This window comes from Centruroides vittatus, unplaced genomic scaffold (assembly GCF_030686945.1).
Source record: "Centruroides vittatus isolate TY-2023 unplaced genomic scaffold, ASM3068694v2 contig_747, whole genome shotgun sequence".
Taxonomy (NCBI): domain Eukaryota; kingdom Metazoa; phylum Arthropoda; class Arachnida; order Scorpiones; family Buthidae; genus Centruroides; species Centruroides vittatus.
In genome coordinates, this window is record NW_027122483.1 from 932,961 (window position 1) to 956,614 (window position 23,654).

The following is a 23,654-nucleotide window of genomic DNA, read 5'->3' on the forward strand; positions in this document are numbered from 1 at the left end:
GAAAAGTTAAGAAAGCAGACATTGAATTTCCCTTATTTTTAAAAAAATTTTTATTCAGCAGGAGGAAAAGAAAATCTTATTCATTGTTTTTTTTTCTCCGGTCATAAATATTTAAATTAAAAGCGTAACACAAAACAATACACCCTAAAGCTAACACCGCGCGTAATTTCTAAAGAATATGTTCCTTCTAACGAACTAACCAAAATAATTGTTTTATAGAGTAATAAAAACAAACATTTTTATATACTTTTATATGTGATAGATTATATTTATGCGCGGAGTTCGGCCGCACGTGGGAATTCAAAAATCGATTTAGAAGACGTAATCTTATTGGTCGCGTCCTAGCAACCGGTGTTTGAAGACAGGTCGACCATCCTTTCTACCTCACACTATGTTGTGCACGCTTATTATATAAAGACTACTGCACACTTCCATACACACCACTTCCAGATACAAAGGGGTAAGATACCTTTAACAATCTTTACGTTGTCACGGTTTTACATATTGAATTACCAAATCTTATTAACTTCGTAAGGGTTAAAAATAACTTAATCTTAAATTAAACTTAATGTATAAAACTTAACTTCGTTTAGGACGTACCTAACGAGCGTAATTCAAATTAATTCTGATGAAGTCACACAGAGCAATCGACCACGCTCGCGCTCTTCCGCGCGGTTTTCCTGTGTAAAACGATTGTTTGTTAATAACTTTACGGGGTCTATATTATTTATTTATACGATATAAAGGTATTTTTACATATAAATATGCTATGTAATTACTTTATACGCGTACAGTTTGAGTAATAGAAAGTTTTTCCAGGTATCCCGAAAATATAGGAATGAGTTGCAAATCACATGAAATTGTGCGGTCACGCGAGCTGATCATGAGTATAAAGGATGTAGTCCCCGAGTGTAACACGCAGCCACGACAAAAGTTCAAACGTAGTGATTTATATGTAGCTTTAACTAAATTATCCCAAGGAATTTATAGGCTATCGGGAAAAAGAGGATATAGAAATGTTATTATTATTTTCTAGAACAAAAATTCGGCTATAATAATCAGAAATAATTTTATCATCATGTTCTATTTACAGTAGAAGAAAGAAATGAAAATATTTCTTTTAATTTATAATTATTTTTTTTTTTTTTTAGAAAATAAAAAGTGATGCTGCATTTAAGATGCCTGATCGTTCTTATTTTATTCGCAAGTTTCTACAGGTAAATTCGAATTTTTCCTAAATTATCTCTCGTATTTTTCTTTCTAACTAATTATTATATAATTATCCTCGTGGATTTAAATTCTTGTATTAATTAGGAGGAAATTTAATAAAATTAAAAGCAATTCCTTTTTATTTTTAAAATCCGAGATGTAAAATTATACGAAATTTCTTCTTTTTCATTTTTATTTAAAACATTTACATTAAGAATATAATTGAATATTACTGTACATCTACAGTACTTTTACATTTTTCTATTTAAAGATCTTTTTTTAGTAATTTCTATACGAAATAAACCTTTTATTTTTATTTTTTCTCCTCCTTATACCCTCTTAAATCCCCCTACAATCTTTCGTATATCAAAGAGCACAAGGTTGACTTATTTATATTATTCTTTGCCCTGTAATCTATATACATGAATGATGTGTACTGTATATTGTACAAGATATTCGAATTTCAAGAAAATATAGCTTAACACGTTTTCAAGAATTGGGGCATTGTAACCTACATACCTACGATATTCTATTTATTATGAAGTATACACCTATTCGATTCTGTGCATTGTAACCATGGCTGTGTACAGAAATCACGGACCGTGAGACTAGGTCCTTCAGGATCCTTCTACAAGCCTATACATAGGGATCCTTCTGAGTATAAAGTATATACCTATGTGGTTCTGTATATTATAATCAGGATTGTGTACGTAAATTACTGGCATGGATCTAGAACCTTGAGGATTCTGCAATAAGTCTATATAGAGGGGTCTTTCCGCTCTCGGCTTATCACATTTCCTTTTCCTCCCTTTACGTACTTGAAATTACATAAATTTAGTTTTCACACTACACAATTAAAATGGCCCACCAATGACCGAATGGATAAAACACCGAGCTTGACAACGGGCTGGCCACAAACTATAGAGTTTTCTGGGTTTTCTTCATGTTAGTGCCACCTAGAGTCCAGTTTTCTATAGAAAGTCCTACCGGGAGGCCTCCCTCCGGTAAATCGCCTACGTGTAGTGTTGTCGTATACAAATAAACCAAACCAGAATTTCGGACTCCTGCTCAGAAATACAGTCTTAACTTCCTCCCCTCTCGATGGCCCTACGTGATACACCTACGTCATTCTATACTTGCTTATCACAAAACACGTTAGGTTGCAGTGTGTAGTATATATATACAGGCGTGTGCGGATTATACAGGATAACATAATATCCAGACCAAACTTTCTTAAAACTGTAATCATATATCAAAAACTATACACTAAACTTTCATTGAATGCCATCAATACTACAGTACTTCTAAGGATCTCAAATTTACATATAAACATCAATTAATTTCAATCCGATGTCCTATACTCTTGTGACACGTTTCCATTTTTTCATCCATCATGTTTAAAAGAGAATCTCTGAAAACTTTGTCTTATTAATCAATAATATCAATAATTCTGTCTGCTTAACTAAACTCTCTTTGATTTATTTAAATTCACTTATAAATCTATTCATCACTTTTTGCATTTTAACTCAGAAACGTAGACTTTTTGTAATGTATAAATGAATATAAATGATTTTTCTGGAAAAGTCTTTTTAAATGCCTTCTGAAATTTCAGTTAATTTGCTCATTTTAATGCCATTCCTTATTATAAAATTTATTTCATGTCATTTAATTATAATTCTGTAAAAAAAAAGTAACGGTTTCTTCGTTTTTCAAATTTAAAAAAAAACGACCGTTAATTTTTGTTCGTTACGTAAGAGAAATAGAAATATATATATTTTTTTTTTCTATTAATTAATAATTTTAAAAAATCGTTTTCATTTCCGTCCTTTACAGAGTGGTCGTTATTGGAGAACCTCCAATAACGACCACTCTAAGCGGCGGCCATTTTCTCAAGAACGTTTCTTTTCAAATGTATACAAAATAACCTCCAAACAACGACCTATTTTTCGTTTTTCCGTCAGTGACCGCCGTTCAGAAGTTTAACTCTATATAACTTAATTTAATAATAGTTCACAGATTTCAGCCTCCCAGTAGGGTCCTTTGGATTTCAGGAGAGGCCAAGTCACTTATCTTTTTCGAGGCCCCTGGTGTATTAAAAATAACAAAACGGCGTGAATACCTGCAATTAATATATTAAATTTATTTTTTAATAATAAATAATTTGTAACCAATATGTTTGAGGCCTGAGCTAAACGGTCTTGCTTGTCCCCCCCTACGATTAGGCCTGTATAGCGTATCTGCACAAACCGATTGTATACTACAACGCGACAAATGGGGGAACTTTTCTACTGAAAACTGGCCCCTATTTAGGTGTTACAACGTAAAAAAAACACGGAAAACACCGTTGGAGAGGCGCGAACCCACGACCTCAATGGTTTTATTCATTCGGCCACACTGGTGGGCCCTATACAACATGAAAATTTCGATCTCCTTACGAAAGTTTATACAAACTTCTTACTCCAGTTTATTTTTATTATTTTTTCACCTTTAATTTTTATACTGTTTCCATTATAAAAATACAAAACTTTCTTATTGATTAAAGAAACAATGCACTACAAAGGGGTTGCTGCCATTTACAAAATCACACAATCTTCCTCTTCTTAAGTGCTTTTATGTAACTATATCGAGTGCTTCTCTTATTGTCAACTTTGAACTTTAACGATATTTAATTCATTTGATTCTATTGACAATTAAAAGTACCTCATTAAAATTTTTAAATTTTAATTTAAAAAAAAAACATCTCGCTATATATTCACTAGTGTTTCATATTTTATATTATTAATGAGCAAAAACAATTTTTACGAGTTTTTTTTCTCGGTATGTAAAATTTTATTTCACTTATTTAATTTTTATTATATTTAAATTAATGGTTAATTAGCATTAAAAAATAATTTTATTATAGTATTTAAATTTACACAATTTTTAAATTAATTAATTCAATTTTTACGTAAAAAATGAATAAAAAATAAAAATGACGGTTTTTTCAGTTTTCAAATTTAAAAATGAAAACAATGACCCTTATTTTCCGTTTGTTACGTATACAAAATAGAAATAATTTTTTATTTTTATTAATTGACAATTTTTTTAATTCCTCGATTTCATTTCTGTTTATTTAACCGATTTTTTTTTTAATTTGTATTTTATAATTTGAAATTTAAAGAGTAAATTACGCATAAATTCAATCTTTTTAAACTGAAAAATTATTAAAAATAGGAGCTGCAGCTAAGTCATAACTTAAAATTTTAATATTGACTGCCTTGTATAAGATTTATGAAATATATTAAATGTGAAATATTCTACGTATATTCTTACATGTAAAAAAAAAGTTTTTAACGCCTACGTCTTATAATTTAACTTATGATTAATATATATAATTTTAAACTAATGTTTATGCTCCAAGTAACAATTATCAACGGTTTCGTGAAATTAGAGAAAATTAAGTAATGGAAATATTGATGTGTTAGCGCATTTTAAAGGCATGTTTAGTTGCTCCGGGACATTAAAAGCCCAAATCTGTTCAGATTAAATGACATATTCATGTCTTAATACCTTGTATCACTCATTATCTGATGCCATTAACCTCGGGTGCGATACTTTGTATTACAGATGAAACATTTCTTCAAAAATATATCGTTATTTACCTTATTACATCCATAATTTTAAGCCCTAATTTCATTTATATCCATTCGAATTTTGCGCTGGTTCTTCCTTAATTAAGCTTATCATAAAATACATGCGAGAAAATGGGTTTTAATATACCTTAAACAATTTTTCATGTGGGTGCAAGAGCTCATTTTAAAAATTTAAGGCGTATAGGAAGCAGAAATAAGTCGAGAATCCCTAATGCAATGGATAATAAGAAAGTTTTGAATCCATTCAACGTCGTCTTTTTTTCCATCCTTAAGCATCAAATCGAAAGTAATTTGATATTTCTCTCGCAAAAATAATTTACTTATTCAGCATTACGTAATATTGTTTTTAGATTTAAAACAGTTCTACTTCTCTCTTAAATTCGAAACTTCAAACAGTGAAAGAGTAGGGAAAAAAATATTTGTTTTCCTCTTCTAATTTTGTAGTCAACAATGTTTTAAGTATCTAAATTCATCATATAACATTAACTACTGATTAAATATTTACTTAGATTCTCTTTAAAAGTGGAACATTAGACATATACGTTACATTTCTAATTCATACGTTATCGATTAATTAGGAATAGCCTAAATAACCGCAGCATCTCATGACCATTTATAGCTGTAATCAGTGATATTAATAGAATTATATTTAGTATCACTTTATCCTGTTTACTATCCGTGAGTGTAGCAATATCCTAGTCGATTATCATACTTGTCTAAAATGGGAATGATAATCTGAAGATTGAATAGAATTTAATTTTGATCCATTCGAATGGATTGACGTTCTTTAATTTATTCAAAAATTCAATTTAAAATTTATATGCAAATTACGTTTAAGGAAGGTTAAAGGAGCGGTTATCCTTCGCCTTACTGTTCTGATTCTTCATATTAATATACTGTACACCTACAGTACATATACATGTTTGTACAGTAGCCTACATGAAGGACTTCAGTTTATGTGAAAAATTTTAATTGTTAATTAATTTTAATTTTACATTAACGACCAGCACTAAGAAAGGAAAGTCTGCTTTTAGTAGGCATTTGACCAGGGGCCAATTAATAAAGACACTGATAGAGGGAATGGTAGAGGAAAAAGGGCCAAGAGGAATGCCCAAAAAGATATAGAAGGAAGGCACCAAGAATTTCGTGAGGAATTCTCAAAGATGGAGAGAAATGAATCATCAGTTGCACCCATCTGGGAAGAGGATGTCACAAGAATAATAATTAATTGGAAGAAGATATTAAAGAATTTTAAGTAAAACTTTGAATTATCTCTTTCAATTAAAAATATATTTCATAAACTTGATGATCTTTATCGTATTAAAGTTAATTTATAAACCTACAGAGAAAATATACGAGAAGAATTATTAAAAATCTTCAAGAAAATAAAATTCGAAGAATATTTTATTGAAGTCTCGCTAAATTAACGTTGTCTTTTCATTAAAAGCAATATGACAGCGTAGATTTCATGGAAAAGTAACGTTAAAAAAAAATCTCTAGTTTCTCTCTCCGAGAAGTTTCACGTTACAGGAAATGGAATTCACCTTTTACGAAATGGAAATTTTATTCTGTCGTGATGTAAGGGAGACTATTTACGAAAGAATCTAACGTAGACATGGCACAATGCACAAAGGACTAATAATACAGTATAAGCTGATTAGACTTCTGAAGAATAACAAAACAATTTAGTAAACGAAAAGAATGAAGAGCAATTAAATCTTTCAGAAATGAAATCCCCATCAAAAATAGCATAATTAATTACCGAAAGATTAAGTTGGACAAGAGTATCATCAGCAGAGTATACAACGAAAATAGATGAGGGATGGAGTTACTTATGATGCAAAATTTACTGATTGTTAGATGCATCTTCTTGCTCCTTTACATGGAAAATTGGTTGGAGTGACGTGGGGAATAAAATAAGTTTCTTTCCCCCACCCAAAAAAAGCAAGTTTGAGTGATTTTCTATGTTCTTTTGATACTAAAATATAAAATACAACGATACATTGAAGCCAAGCAAAAGTACCGTAAATACTAATAATACTTGATGGATTCGAATTTCACTTGATGATGATAATGTACGAGAGGAGAGATGGGTAAAAAATGCCTAAAATTTAAAATTATCCTGACTAAAAGAGCATATTTTTCTCGGAGGAGACGAGTACAGTTGGAAAAATCTGCAATTTAAATTAAGACGATAAGATTATATCGTCATCGAACCGTACGAGATGACAGCTTGACAAAATATACATTAATGAATTTTATTTTAATTAAGCTGGTTTCTTAGATGTGGATTTAATTTAAGTTTTAACGAATTCGTTCGAATCGATATTATCAGTTTCGTTGTAAATTTGAATTGACCAATCGCATTTCTTTATGCTATTACACCAATCAAATCTCCACGAAAGTACATTGGATTTAATGCGTAATTGGATTAAACAAACGCTTTTAAAATACAAAAGAATTTAAATTTACACTGACAAATTAAATTATTTTAAATATATATATATATACCCGTTAAATGCTTGAACTAATAACGTTTCAAATAAAAACATTTTAAATTCAAACAGGTGAAAATTTGCCTACGTTCTTACAGCGTCGTTTTAATCGAACCAATAACCTCGCGAATACGAAAATTTTAAATTTAAATACACCAATAATGTTTATTCCATGCTCGTGCGGTCATTTTATTCCAACCAATCATCTTTAAATCTTAAATTTTAAATTTAAATAAGCCAATAAATTTTCGTTCTTACTTTTAACCGCAAATTTGAATTTAAATGTGTACTCGACGTCGTATTATCTTCCGAATTAGCGATCAAATTTAATTAATTTTTTTCCCCCCTCCGATATTTTCAACAATTTTAAAGTCTTTACGATTTGTTGACGTTGCTGAGTTTCAAATTGAAAACAGAAAAATAAGTGATAAGATGCTTGTCACGATAACATCAGAACTTGACACATAGTGGAAGAGGATGCAGAAACATTCACTACTTCGTTTCTCTTTTTCGTGTTTAATATAAGCTAAATCCGACAGGCGGGAAATCTACCATATATAAAAAAAAAAAAAAAAAAAAAAAAAAAAATCTATAGGCTATAACAAAGCGATCATTTATACTGTAGACGTGTTTACTTAATCAATTTTAATACTTATAAGAATAAAAAGAGAAAAAAACACAAAGATCCCACTGAATTTTTACACCTTTATATGTATATACATTTCTATAAAAATAATAAAAGAAATATAAAAATTCCTCGAGAAAAGTTATTTTCGAATCCTTTTATGATAGAAATCAAATCTATTTTATCAAAAATAAATGTATTTTCACATTCCTTTGATGCGAAAAGACATTTTTCGAAGACCCATGCACACACACATATATAGGTTATTTGACCATTTTGAATAAGAGAATTTATGTTTCGAATTACTTAAGATTTCAGAAAAAAAAAGTACGATAAAGCCTTGAAAATTCTATTAGTTTCTCAAGATTTATTTGTTTTACAGCCGTATATATAAGCGGAAATTCAATATCGAATAGTAAAATATGAGGTTTCGTTAATTTAAAGCAACCGTAAACCATTATTTAGTTCTAAGTAAGTTATTGATCTGTAATATCAGGAGCTGAAAATGATAGAAATTTAATTGAAAATCTTTAAAAATATTTTTTTAAATACAATGTTTACGTTTTAAATTGTTATTTTATTTTTATTATTGTTATTTTTTTTTTAATATTTACGAAGTAGAAAAACAATACTTTCAAATACGAAACGAAATAAAAATCATCGATTTTAATTTACATCACGTGGAATCAAAAAAATAAAAATAATATAAAAAAAATTGTCGATTTCAATTTGTAGCCACGTGGAATAAAAAAAGTCATCGATTTCAATTTGTAACACGTGAAATAAATATTCGTCGTTTTCATTCCGCAAAAACACGTGGAATAAATTCGTCAGTTTCATTGTCAGATAACGTAAACAATTGATCAATTTCAATTTAAAATTAAAAAAAAACAAGAGATATTTGTTCTGTTTGAAATTTAAATAAAACACGTCAATTTCGTTTGCATTCAAGACGAAAAATAAATGTGTATTTCACGAGTATATTTCAGTTGAAAAAAAAAAACACAAATACACACAGTCGAGTCAAACCTCCAATAAAGGCCCACCTCTAAAGGACGGCCGTTTTTTCAGCTAGGTTGAACAAATACGCATGCAAAATAACTTTCAAACAGCGGCCATTTTTTATGTTCGCTTCAGTGGACTTACTCGGAGGTTTGACTGAATTTACACACACATATTTTCGTCTTTTTTAAAATAAAGTTTATACTTTTATACATTATTTCATGTGTTTTATCAATGGTTAAAAATTAATTTTTTCCTCGTCATGAACACGTGGAATATATTCATCAATTTCACTAACAGGTAATACGAACAATCGATCATTTTCGTAAATTGTAATTGAGCAATTTGTTTATATTAAAATTTAAAAATTAAACAATAAAAAATGATTTGAAAATGTAAGTAAAATATCGATTTCATTTTTTGTTTCATAGGCTGAAAGAAATAAAATAAAATTATATAAGGTGGACCAAAAACCTTTCGTTTTATTCGAGTTATATTTGTCAATGTAAGTTGAGAAGAAGAACGTGTTTTTCGTGTAGAGAATTGATCATTTTTATCTTCGCAGCCACGTGGAATAAATTTATCAATTTCATTAAAAGAGAGCGTGAATAATTGATCCAATTTCGCTTTAAAAATTAAAAAACAAATACTTTTCAATTGAAATTTAAATAAAATATCAATTTCGCTTATACCTAAAGCACGAAATGTACACTTTCAAGATTAAAAAGAAACAAAACAAAAAAACACGTGTTTCGTTGAAATAAATTACATAGTTATCAACGAAATAAGTGATGTTAAAAAATTATTTTAAAATCCTGAAAAACGTGTAGAAAATTCTACACAAATTAAAACATGCACCAAACATATAGGGCAGAAAATTTTTGGGGCAGAAAAGGGGGAAAAGTAAATTAGATGTAGAAAATTTTTGTAACTTTTGTACACGTTTCTTAATTCATTTTTCAAAATAAAACAGAATCGATATCGAGTATTACGAAGATGAATAATTAAAATATAATTACAGAAATACCGTGGGTTGAACATCAATGCCGACACTTTATAGAAGCAAACTGATACTAAGTTTAAATGTATAAAGAAATATAGTCACATCTATATAGTTTATAATCCTTTATATCAGGTATACTGGTAGTATTTCCTACAGAAAACAAATAGCCAATGGTTTAACCACGCACAATTTATTATTCAATTTATTATTCAATTTTCTATTCTGCATTGAATAATAAATTGTGCGTGGTTAAACCATTGGCTATTTGTTTGCTGTAGGAAATACTATACCTGGAATAAAAGATTATAAAGTTAAACCAATAAGAGTACAGCTACCCTATTTAAACATCTAAGTATATAAAAGCCAAAATATGCCAGTCTTTTCTATACGTATCCTCACTAAATTTGGTTCTTCGACATCCTAGGTAAAATACAGTGAGGGTCTCCACCCCCTCTTAAGTCCGTTTATTGTAGATATCGTCAAGTTAATAAATGTATATTTTAATTAATTACTAAGACCATTCATCGCCCTCTCCCAACTCAAATTCACCAATCTCTCACTTCCCTCAAAATTCCGAGCAACGTGGGTCACATGTAGCTACTAGTACAGTAGGCCTATATAATTAAAGTAATATTTTATTTGAAATATAAATAATTTTTATTTACTTCTTTTCGCACCTTTTGAAATAAATATGATCAACTACTTGAGCCACTTGTTAATAAAACTGAAGAATTTACTTCACCTGCTTGTAAGGTGAAAATGATGAATTTTTATGTCACGTGTTCGTACGAAAGCGAATTCCTTCCTTAAAAGCGAATGAAATTGATATTTTATTTAAATTTCAAATTTAAAAAATATAAATTTCTTTTTTTAAATGAAACTGATCAACTATTTGTATCATATGTTAATGAAATTGAAGCATTTATTCTCCGTACTCGTGAAATTAAAGCGACGAATTTTTATTTCGCGTGTTATTTCTTGTGTTTTAATCGTGATTAATGGTGTCGAATGTAGTCCAAAAGTCGATTAACATAGTAAAGAATAAAACTGCAATTACAGTAGGCTCTTGTTTTAAATAGGGTTTATACGCGGATGACGAATGATTTGGTTACCCTTGTCTTCACGGATTCACAAGCTATTATTATTATTATTATTATATTCAGTATATATAACGAGAAACGTAACGTTTTTAGCACATTTTAACGTTTTTCTGTTAATGGTTTGCCTGGTAAGTGTCTAAGTAATCATCTGGGACTGTTTGCAGTGGTGCACAAACTTACCTATTGACACCAACCCCGCAACCCCACTGTAATTAACTAAATTAATTTAAAAATTATAATTAATTCATCTGTGTTTTCGTCACGTTTCCTCCGCTTTTGTCTCGTGTGTTTACGATTCATATTCACAAGTACTGTACATCCAGAACATACAAAACATGATTAACCGACTTTTTGGGTCCCTCTGTGTATAGCCTATATGACTTGTTTAAGCTTACGTTTAAGGAAAAACGTGCATTTTATATTTTATTTAAAATTCAAATTTTAAATCTTTTTATTTGTTTTAATTATAATGTAATGTATTGTTTATATCAACTGTTAATGAAATTGATGAATGTATTTATTCCGCGTGTTTGTGAGGCAAAAACGATGAATTTTTTTTTATTTCAATTTTATTTTAATCGTAATCAATTTTCAACTGAAATATACGATTTTTTCTCACTTTATTATGTACAGTACGTTTCTTGTGTTAAATGCAAGCGAAATTGATGTCTTATTTAAATTTCAATCGAAAAATACGTCTATTTCAATTGTTAAATTGAAATTGAACAATTATTTGCATTGTTAATGAAACTGAAAAGCGTAAACGATTCTTAACATGAATTTTCACGTGTTACACATTGAAACTGATGAATTATTTTTAACATGAAAACGATGAATTTTCACGTGCTACCGAGCGAAATCGATAGATTGTTTTAAATTTAAAAGTAAATTACAACAAACAAAATTCAAATATAAATCACGTGTACACGAAATACACATATTTATGAATATGTAAGTAATGAAAGGGAGATTCGTAGATAAAAATATGATTAAGAAAAGTAGTTTTTAACAATAGACCACACCTTTACATATTTTATTCTTGACTAAAATACGATATGGCATTTAAAATAACGTAGAACAATCGCCAGACCATGACTTCACAGCTATGATTAGAATACATAATAATGGTTGAGGATTGACGTATTTTTCAATTATTATTTAATTATTAATGAAACAAAATTAACTTTTACAGTGCCAAAGAGAATTTCAGAGAAATCGAAAAACGAATTTTGGACAGTATCATTGGGCCTGGACGTTACGACAGTAGAATTAGGCCGTTGGGAGTTAATAATACAGGTAATTCTTTTTTTTTAATACTTTATACATTACAGGAACTTCTGAATTTAATTTTTTTACGTTAAATTTACAGATGGGCCCTGTATAGTTCGAGTTAATGTATATATAAGGAGTATCAGTAAAATCGATGATTTGAATATGGTAAGAGATAATTATGTTAATGTTACTTATACACGATATAATATAACAAATCCAACAACGAGTTGTGTAACTTTCCCGGCCAAACTTTTAAATTGTGTATGGAGCCATCTGTTTTTATTATTAATTATTATAAAATGTCGACACGCTTAATTTTGAGGGTAACGAGTAAAATCTTCATTAACTCCGACCCCACTCGAGATATGAAAGTGACCCTTTCGACTTTAACCATCAAAATTTAACAGTATCAATCTCCCTAATACACAAACCTCCCTACAAAATTTCAGAAGTTTTGCAGTTGTTAAGCTTAAAAATGGGTGAACAAAATCGTGTCACACAAATGAGTGTGTGCATACAGAATACATCCATACATACAGAACATACCCTCATTTCTCGACGTCTGAACGTCTTCCGAATCCAAAAATGTAAGAATCTAGGAGGTCGTTTTTGACTGATAGCCATACTTTCCCTCTGATATAAGTTATATATAACAGCCGTGAAAGTAAAAACGAATAAAAAACAAAATGCTAGAATATTGTAGAGTTATAGAAAAATATGTTCTAGAAGGATCTGACTTTTGCGCATCTCTTAAAAAACCATTAGACTTTTATTCCCTTGTATTATTTAAAGAGACAAATGCAACTACAACTAATAAAAGCACGCTGTAAAATGAGCAGTAAACAATTTTATTCTCTTTCGAATAGAATAGAATAACGATTTGGAATAAAATCAAATAACATTTCCTGTACTTTTTATTAAGACTTTTTATTTTTAATACATTTTTCTACGTAGTTTGGTAGTGGGAAAAGTATCATTAAAAATGTATAAAAACCTGGATAACGTCCACTTTTAAAAGGTTGCATTTGTGATAAATTGATTTTTTTCATCCCTCTTCTCCCCTCTGTTTTACTAGATTGTAATTACTGGTAATTTATATTTAAACGATGTATAAAAGGGATTTTTTTTCCACCTTTAATTTTTTTAAATTTAATTCTCTTAAATTTTCCCTATTTTAAAAGGTATAGTTCGCTTATTTTACGTGTTTAACAAATGCTTTATGAAGTGAAAAATGTGATTTTTTAAGAATTTAATGGTCTATCACCCTGTTTTTTGTTTATTATTTTAAACATTATAAATTAATTTTTTATTATTATTTTAGAAAATCTCTAATTTGATTTACTTAAGTGTTTATCGCTTCATCGAGTAGTTTCTTTCTCTCTCTCTCTCTTTTTTTTTAATATAAATTGAGTATAGTTTTTAATATAGGCTACAAAATGGCCCAAAATAATTATTAAACTACAGTCGAACCTCCCTACAGCGGCCACCTGTAAACGACGGCCATTTTTCAGGGCCATTTCCTTTCGAACTGCATACAGAATTACTCCCGAACGACGGCAATTGTTCGAAGATTTGACTGTATTGATTTTTTTTCGGAATTTTTATATAAAACAAGTAATGCGAATGACTTTAAGAAAGGCTCGGGGATATGAGATGGAGCCGGGCCCGTTACGAATTTAGGGCCAACTTCTATAGACTCTGTCTGACTTCATCCAGGCCCTGCTTACACTAACTTAAAGAGGATGGAGATGGATAGAGGGAAACTTTGCTGGCCCACCTTTGTTCTGTGCCCAGATAGAGGGGGCCGGCAGAGTTCCCCTAATGTAACATGGAAGATACCTCACATTAAAGTTACCTCTACTTATCGCTACTTCTTCGTAGAAATTCGATGTAGAGAAGTCAATTACATCGTTATAACCGGGATAAAACAATATAAAAAATGTTAATTTTTTTCTAATTTTGTAAGTGTCCTTGCCCGTTGTATATGGATTATTGGGCTAGAAAGGTGAATTAATCCCAAACTTTCTTCGTTAGAATGTACTTTAATGAAGATAATTTCATTTAAATATAATGCTTTGTTAAAATTACCAAAAATTCCTAGCTAATTACTCTAATTTGCTCTGTATCGTAGCAAAAATCTAGATTATAAACGAACTTACAGGAAGATAGAGAGATATAAAAGTTTATTTTTCCATAAAATAAAATAATAAATGTAAATTTAGATGAGTCTGATAAAATCATGAACAGTTTTTACTCTCGAACCTCAAATAAAGGCCACCTTCCAAAAGTGACCCCCCCCTAAACGGCGGCCATTGTTCAGTGTCATTGTAGGCTATATATATATAAGAGCCTAGGTAGGAGAAGGATCAAGCGGTCGTTGTTCACAGGTTTTATTGTATATATAGCATATAAGGGCTTAGAGAGAGGGGTCGTGGCCATACTTCATTGATTTTAATGTGCATATGTATAAACGACTACTGACCCTCTCTCTACCTAGGCTCTAAATATTAGGGCCTAGGTAGAGAGAGGTTCAGTAGTCGTTCTATATATATATATATATACACCTAGATTATCCTAATATGTAATATACATATTAGGACCTAGGTAGAAAGGTCCATTCTTCAGAGGTTTAATTGTATGTATATAAGAGCCCAGGAAAAGTGTGTGTCAAATGCCATTGCTCAGAGGTTTGCATATTTATATTGGGCCAATATATTTATAATTTATTTAGGGTCTCGAACAGAGAAGGGGTTCCAAAATTTAATCATCTATGCCCTTTCTTTAGTGATTTTGTTCACATACTTTTTATGGTTTTCACAGACAAGTCCAGTGTTTGTAACGTTTAAGGGCCTTAACTCATCCCTCTCAAGCCTTATGCATAAAAGATTTAATTAATTTATAGCTTAATGTTTACAGTTCGATGTCAATGTATACGTGTTTGTTGCTTCAATGTATTTATTACATTTTTCTGCATAGATAAAAGGAATGTAATTACGTGATTAGAAGAAAAATAATCAGTATATTTGTTTAATGAGCCAATGAAGTAGCTTTACTAGACTTTAATTTAACCAATATAAGGTTACAAATTAAGTTAAAACACATTTCTTTCAATGAAAAAGACAAAAATCTATACTTTGAAGTCATTTTTAACAAATTTTGCTGAATATTTAAGTATTTTCTTTGGTTACAAAACTGGATGAAAATTCAACAATTTCATCAACTTATAGCCTAAAAAATCCAGCAACAGAGTTGCATAACTTTCCCGGCTGTTATGAGTTTTATTAATAAAAAAAAATAACTTTTATATTATTCAGCAAAGTAAATAAAATTGTGTGTGGCGCCATCTGTTATGAGAGTTTTTTATTAAAAACTTTTAATATTTTTAATTAATATAAAATGGCAAAAAGCTTAATTTTGAGGATAGGGGTGCGTTTTATTAAAAGAAAAATGTTAATGTTAATAACAAATAAAATCTTCATTAAGTCCTACCTCTCTCGAGTTACATGACCCCTTCTATCTCCCCAACCTCACGACCTTTCACCTCCAAAATTTAATAGCATCAATGCCCCCTATACACAAGCTGCCGTGCCAAATTTCGTTACTTAATCTTTACCCCATCCCGAGGTATTATACGAAATATACGCCAAAACACACATACACACTGTATTTCTTGAATTTCCAGTTGTTTAGAGCTAAATTCCCACACTTATCTCCATTTTCCCACAAAAAAAAATAGGAAAGAAACAAAGTGATTTGTTCCATTCCACACGCCAGCAATATTAATTTATCAATCAAACAAATCTCATACTCCACCCAATTTAACTCCACGCAATTTAGAAGTTCCCGAAGTGCAAGAATGACCTGGAACGGTCCCAATTCGATAGAAAACATGTAGAAAAAAATCAGTAGGTAATATAAAAAACGAAAGTTTTATTAGACACTTGGCAAGATAAAGGCGAAGAAACAAAACTAAAAAAAAAAATAGTTCAATGTCACGAAGAGGAGAATACATCCTTAAAAGAAGAAAGGTGAAATAAGAGAGTTTCGACAAAATGCATTATATAAATTTCGGTTATGATGACAGACGAAAACGTTATATCGAAATAATGAAAAATCGATAGTGTCATTCCGTGTTTTCAATCGACAATATATTTTCTTACATTCTTTGAGTGCGTATATCACTCGTTTCCATCATCTCTTCGTGTGTAACACACTTTTCTTTTCTTTCAATTGTGTTTTTCGGTGCGTATTTATCTATTCGTGACCACTTCAAAGTCTGAAATTTATTCTTCACGTTCTGGAACTTGCGTTTTTAATTGTTTGGTCGGTTTCTTTTATACGTCTTACGCGTGTTTCTGTAATGTTTTAACAGGATACTCATGCGTGTTTCTGTAGTGTTTTAATACGATACTCTACGCGTGTTTCTGTAATGTTTTAACAGGATACTCATGCGTGTTTCTGTAGTGTTTTAAACAGTGATCACACACGCATGCCTGCACTTTTCATATATCTTTTATACGTGCTTTTATTAATACGATGATACATGTGTTTCTGTAATATTTTGTTAGTAATCTTAAGGGCTGTCCATAAATGACATCCACACTAGAAGGGAGGGAGGGAGTTACCTCTCTCCATTTCATCCGGGCAGCATTGATTCGTGCACGTGTGTGTTATTTCGCCATTCGATGAGATAAAGGAGCCAAGTACTTGAATTTCGTAGTTTTTATAATTTCTCGGCCGTCTATTAGGATTTCTCTATAAATTTTCAGTTTTCTGGTTGTTTAATTGTAAGCGATTTTTGCTCAGGCTCAGCCTTGTGCTTGGTTTTCAAGGCTCTTTTGATTGTGGTCTGCAATCAATTGAAATAAATATAATAAAATGAATAAACCCTCCTCTCTCTTGTATTTAATTCTTCACTCCTTATGTAACTTTTGCAGTTTATTTTTCTTTGTTTTCCAAACTTTTCTGTTATTTTTAACTTGTTTGTACACTAATACATAATTTAATTCGATAATTTATCATCGAAGATTAATTATAGTTAGTTACGTGATAATATCTTCACATCATCATCATCTAGCATAAATTATTGTATTAGTTAATGATTTAGGTTCGGAAATTGTTCGAATGTTTCAGTAGGCTACGTTATAACGAATTATAGCAATCGTCTATCACAATTCCTCTTCGATCTTCAATCTTGTATTAATTGATTCGTTATAACGAAATGCAGTAGTAATCTTGTAGAACAAACTATCTTCAATCTTCATCAAGCATTAATCTTCGTTATAACGAAGTAAAATAGTCGTTATAGAGAACTGCAGCAGTCTTCAATCTTCTTTAGCCATTAATCATCGTTATAACGAACTGCAGCAATCTTCTAGCACAAATTATCTTCAATCGTAAATCTTCCGTTACAAACTATCTTCAAGTCATCATTCACTATTAATCTTCGTTATAACGAACATAAACAGTCTTTATAACGGATTGTAGCAATCTTCTAGAGCAAATTATCGTCAATCTACAATTTCAAATCTTCTATTAAAAGCTGTCTTCAACCATTAACCTTCGTTACAGCCAACCGAAATACCCGTTATAACGTTGTCTTCGAGCCTCGTTCTTCAGAAGATTTCGGAAGCAACCTTCTATAACAAACTATCTTCAACGATTAACCTTCGTTATAGCGAACCGAAATACCCGTTATAGCGAATGGTAGCAAGATTCTAGCACAAATTACGAATTAATACAAGACTGAAGAACGAAGAAGCTGGAAGACAATTTGTTCTAGGAGATTGCTACAATTCGTTACTATCTTCTACAACAAATTAAATTACATATTTTTCCTGAAGATAAATGAAGATTAATTAAATTCTATTCTGTTCTGTTCTCGTATTGTATGCATATTTTTTCTACAATTCTTAAATTTTTAAAAGGATGGCATTAAAGATTTTTCTGCAGAATTTATTTATCTTTTTTTTGAGACGTCATTAAAAAGCGTAAAATCAATTTATTCTCATTTTCGAGAGCTTCTTTTATGAGAGATCTCATCGAGTTTCGTAAACAAATATTCTTCATAAATCTCTTCATTATTTTACTTAAAAATAAAAGATCTTATTCTAAGTATACACGTGGAAATCTATTACGAAACTGAAGAAAAATATGCAGATTTTATATGAAATATGAAAGTGAATCTCTCTCTTCTCTGTTTTTTTTTTTTTTTTCCTATTTAAAATGATAACTGGATATTGGAGAAAGTTGACCCTTTGCCAAAATTGTTTCTCTTCAACTTTTTCGTCTTCACAGATCTATAATTTTCCTAGGCAGAATTCTTTTAATTTTGATAAATTTCTAATAGTTTTCTTATTTTCCTCCCGTTTTTCTGCCCCTAAAAGACAGAAAAACGGGGGTAAGAGGAGGGGGAACATAGCAAAATTGTTAATTTTGGGAATTCAAAGAGTTTTATTAAAAAAATTGTAAATGCTAACGAATTAATTCTGACCCCACTCGAGATACGACACGTGATCCCCCTCATCTCCCCATTTCTTCGACCTTTAACCTCCAAAATTTAACAGCATCAACCTCCCTAATACACAAATCTCCCGTCAAAATTTCAGAAATTTTTGACACAGGGTACGGGAGTTATTAAGCTTCAAATTGAGCGAACAAAATCGTGCCCCCCACATACACATACGTACAGACCCCCCTCCCACTTCTTGCATTTCCCCAGGTCCCGAGTCCAAAACTGTCAAAACCTTGGGGATCATTTTTGACGATCGCCATACTTTCCCTCTGTTACAGCAACTCAAGTGGATCTTAGGAACCGCTGATTTATAGGATGAGAAAACTCGTGTACACTTAGTGGAAGTAATTACCAACATCCTCCCATAATGTCCTTAATAAACAGGTTATAATTGACTATAAAAATGTATACGGTTTACTTTAATTAACACCTACTTTACTATAATTTCTGCCCGTTTAGAGTGGGCAGAAACGACAAAACAGAGAAGAAAAATGGCCCTACCTTTATTGAAAGTAATAAGTAAGCACCTTTAAAAGATTCTTTAATGAAATAAACACGTTTCAACTCATAAATTTTACCATTATATATAAATATATTAGTCTCTGATGTATGATAAGTGCGTGTGTGACGTATCTGATCTCATTACAGGAGTACACAGTGCAGCTCACATTAAGGGAGCAATGGGCCGACGAGAGGATGCATTTCAACGATTATAACGGCCAGATACGTTATCTGACGTTGACGGATCCGGATAAAATTTGGAAACCCGACTTATTTTTCGCCAATGAAAAGGAGGGACACTTCCACGAAATCATTATGCCAAATGTCTTGCTAAGGATCTACCCCAAAGGAGACGTTCTCTACAGTATCAGGTACGTAGGTGATTTTTAGTGTAACGTCAAGAGTCCGTGACTTAAAATTGAATTTCCTTTATTAATTTAGGATATCTTTGGTGCTTTCTTGCCCTATGGATCTCAAATATTATCCTCTTGATAAGCAGATATGTACTATAACTATGGTCAGTTGTAAGTAGTCTACTTTATAAATATCTCTATAAGTCTACTCTATAAATTCTAGAGAATTTTATAAAATATAATGAGCTTTAATATTGAAATATCAATTAATACTGGAACTGTAACTAGTTATATAGTTGTAAACTGTAATTATGTAGTTAATTATGAGGAGTTATACATCATAATTACATAACTAGTTATATAGAATATATATATATATAGTTGAACCTCTGAATGGCGACCTTTTGACTCTCTCTCTACCTAAACTCTAATATATAGTTAAACCTCTAAACGACGATCACTTGATCCCATCTCTTAGCCTACGTCCTAATTTACAGTAGAACCTCTAAACGACGATCACTTGATCCCATCTCTGCCTAAGCCCGAATATATAGCCTATAACTTATATATAGACGTACAGTACAATCGAACCTCTGAACAACGGCCACTCACGGAAACAGAACATAATATATGGCCGCATTCGAAGGTTATTTTGTATGCATTTCAAAAAGAAACATTCCTGGGCGGCCGCCATTTACAGGTGGAAGTTATTGGCGTTTCGACCGTATATAATAAATGCGCATTTAATCCAGAAAATATATATTTAAATAAGCAAGTTATTGAAAAGATAAACACATTTTAAACTGTCAAAATAAAATGCAAAATTTATAAATAAAAAAAAAGGAAAAAAATGCAGAATAAATATTTAAAAGGTACAAAAAAAAAGAACACATTGAAATAAATTTCTGTACATAAACACACAAAACAATTTAACTACAGTAATTAATAGCAGCTAGTTTGCTGTATTTTGAAAAATGTAATTGCTAAAGAAACATGTAAACAAGAGCAATTTATAGAGCGATATGTAAAACACACTTTTATAACTTGTACTCGAATAAATTTCCAAAAAAAAAGTACATAGAAATTGTTCAACTTACCAGAATTTATAAGAGAATTAACATATATAAATTCAAATCTTCTTTCCTTAAAGATTTATGCTGATCCACCAGTCGAAAATATTATTTCTTGTAAATCGGGGGAGAGAATCTATAAACATTAAAAAAAATATAGTAGTTCTTAGAGAAATAAGTCACGTAAAGATCGATCCGTATAAAGTATTTTCTAGAAGATTAAACTGTATATTTTTTATTTGTTTTCAATATATAAATTTAGATGGCTACACGAAAGAAGAATTGATCTTCATTTGGAAGGATGATGATCCCATACAACTCATTAAAAACCTTCACCTGCCACGCTTCACACTAGAAAGATACGAAACTGATTACTGCTCCAGTAGAACTAATACAGGTAAGAGGATAAAGGTAAGGTAAAGGGGGTACGAACTAGCACCTTACGGTAGAAGAAAAGCAGGTTCGTCTCAAATGGCTGGCGTGCATTTCAGGTGAATACAGTTGCCTGAAAGTGGACCTACTGTTCAAAAGAGAATTCAGCTACTACCTCATACAGATATACATCCCCTGTTGTATGCTGGTTATTGTGTCGTGGGTTTCCTTCTGGTTGGACCAGAATGCCATACCAGCTAGAGTTTCTCTAGGTGTTACCACCCTGCTGACTATGGCTACTCAGATATCTGGCATTAATTCGGCTCTACCTCCTGTCTCTTACACTAAAGCTATTGATATATGGACGGGTGTGTGCTTGACCTTCGTTTTTGGTGCCCTGTTGGAGTTCGCTTTAGTTAATTACGCTTCCAGGAGTGAAGTGCACAGGCAGCAGCGACGATCGCAGGAGGTGGATCATTTAGAAGATGGAGCCAACTTTGCAATGGTATAGGAAAACGTGTGTCTCGTTGAACACCTTCACCACCTGGAGCCGTTAATCGCAATTATGTTTTTAATTAAAATTTTTTTAAAAATAATCTGGGATGGTGTAGATTTAAAGCGGGAAAAAGTAACAAAGGAGTGCGGCTGTGAGTGCCGAATTCGGTGTTATTGATGGTAGCTGCAGGTGGTAAAAGTGTCAGCGAAAGTAGACGTGATTAAACTTTTTTCGAGTGGCGTTGAGTTATTTACACCCTTTTTATCCTTCCAGAAACCGTTATTTAGAAACCACAACTCGGAAAACAGCGAGAAGACAAGAAAGTGTGAAGTCCACATCCATTCGCCCTACACCAATTACTGTAAAGCTTGGTTTGCTAAATTCCCTTCTAGATCCAAAAGAATTGACGTCATTTCACGTCTCTTCTTCCCGATTATGTTCGCACTTTTCAATTTAGTATACTGGACCACCTATTTATTTCGAGAAGAGAAAGAAGAGCATAAATAATTTTTGTAAGGCATCTATCAACCTTTAAAGAAAGGAAAACGACCTCTGTTCTTATGAGACTTATGCTCCAATGAAATGAATGAGTTCTTTGGTCACGCGGGCGATTTTTTTCGCACGTGAGCTTCCTTTTCTACACCACGGATCCGCTGTCGAAGGTTATTTGAAACGAAGGGAATGTTTCGAACTGATAATGGTATCGACGTCGTGTATTTTTCCAAAAGAATATATTACAGACAGAGACTATTTTATAAACAAATCACAACTGTTTCTTCCTTTAAAAATTCTGTTATTTATTATTGTTTTTTATATATAAACATATATATGAACTATAATATAATATAACTATATAATTAATAAATTTTACCAATAATAAAGAAAATTTGAGGCTATATATTATATATATATATAATATATAATTTTCGGCTGCTTCTCCACGCTTTAACATGAAAACACGATTTTATCATTTAATAATATGAAACTAAGATGTTTATATAAAGTAAAAGTAATCTTATGCCGGTAGTCATCTTTATGTTTACAATTCTAGACGACGTCTATATATTTCTTTCGATTAAACGATAGACTGTTTACCAGAGAAACCTTTAAAAAATTCGATTTTCTTTAAAATATTCAAGGCCAAATTACTTTAATGAAAATGCATAGTTATTGGAGAACATAATTTTTATTTATTAAACTTATTAAAAAAGAAATAATCAAATATAAAACCGAAGTCTTTTTTTTTTAATCTATAAAAAGTTAACAATTTATAAATGCCGTGCTGTTAAATGTCCGTAAATATATATAAAACAGCTTTCGGAATTATTACTATTTCTTAATTTTTATAATATTGAAACGTTTAAATTGTTAAAAATAACGAGCACGTGTTCGATTATTTAATTACAAAATAATAATCTGTCAATTCCAATAACACGAACAGCACGTGGTTAGAAATGACGACTGTTTAAAAATACGCACGTGCTAAGTAATCGACAATTTTTAAAATGAACACGTGCTGGGTAATTGACGATTTTTAAAATGCGCACGTGGTAGGTAATTGACGATTTTTAAAATGCGCACGTGATAAGTAATCGACAATTTTTAAAATGCGCACGTGCTAAGTAATCGACAATTTTTAAAATGCGCACGTGCTAGGTAATTGACGATTTTTAAAATGCGCACGTGCTAAGTAATCGACAATTTTTAAAATGCGCACGTGCTAAGTAATCGACAATTTTTAAAATGCACACGTAGTGGGTAATCGGCAATATTTCAGCAATGGGCACGTGTGAAGTAATCGATAATTTTTTAAATGAGCACGTGATTAGCAATTTACAATTTCTTTTAAAATCCGCACGTGATAAAAGAAGTCTGTAACTTTTTTAAAAAATAACTAAAATAAACGAGCGATTTCTACCGAAGAAAAGTTACTAATTGCCGATGGTGAGAAACTTCAGCAGACTACAAAATTAATCAAATTTCGCATGTGCGCCTTTCTTTCACTTTCCA

General features: G+C 31.0%; 2 protein-coding genes across 3 annotated transcripts in view; one reads left to right on the forward strand and one right to left on the reverse strand.

The window, feature by feature from the left end:
• LOC136981169 (fasciclin-1-like) overlaps positions 1-20,901 on the reverse strand; it is a 61,870-nt gene extending 40,969 nt beyond the window's left edge. Inside the window, exon 1 of one of the 2 annotated variants that reach the window (XM_067277448.1) lies at positions 20,804-20,901. The gene's annotated coding sequence lies outside the window, so the exon portion shown is untranslated. The remainder of the gene's footprint in view (positions 1-20,803) is intronic. The other variant, XM_067277449.1, reaches the window with a different exon arrangement.
• Positions 383-22,468, forward strand: LOC136981174 (glutamate-gated chloride channel-like). Its single transcript, XM_067277456.1, has 9 exons — positions 383-460; positions 1,152-1,217; positions 12,259-12,362; positions 12,436-12,503; positions 19,501-19,724; positions 19,795-19,877; positions 21,039-21,173; positions 21,268-21,653; positions 21,918-22,468. The coding sequence occupies exons 2-9, from the start codon at positions 1,165-1,167 to the stop codon at positions 22,149-22,151; spliced, it is 1,287 nt and encodes a 428-aa protein (XP_067133557.1). The 5' UTR covers positions 383-460; positions 1,152-1,164; the 3' UTR covers positions 22,152-22,468.
• Positions 22,469-23,654: the final 1,186 nt, after the last annotated feature.

Coding starts and splice junctions, on each gene's coding strand:
- LOC136981174 (XM_067277456.1), top strand. CDS start 1,165: ATGCTGCATTTAAGATGCCTGATCGTTCTTATTTTATTCGCAAGTTTC. Junction 12,504..19,500: donor AAATCGATGATTTGAATATG/GTAAGAGATAAT, acceptor ATCTCATTACAG/GAGTACACAGTGCAGCTCAC. Junction 19,725..19,794: donor GACGTTCTCTACAGTATCAG/GTACGTAGGTGA, acceptor TTATTAATTTAG/GATATCTTTGGTGCTTTCTT.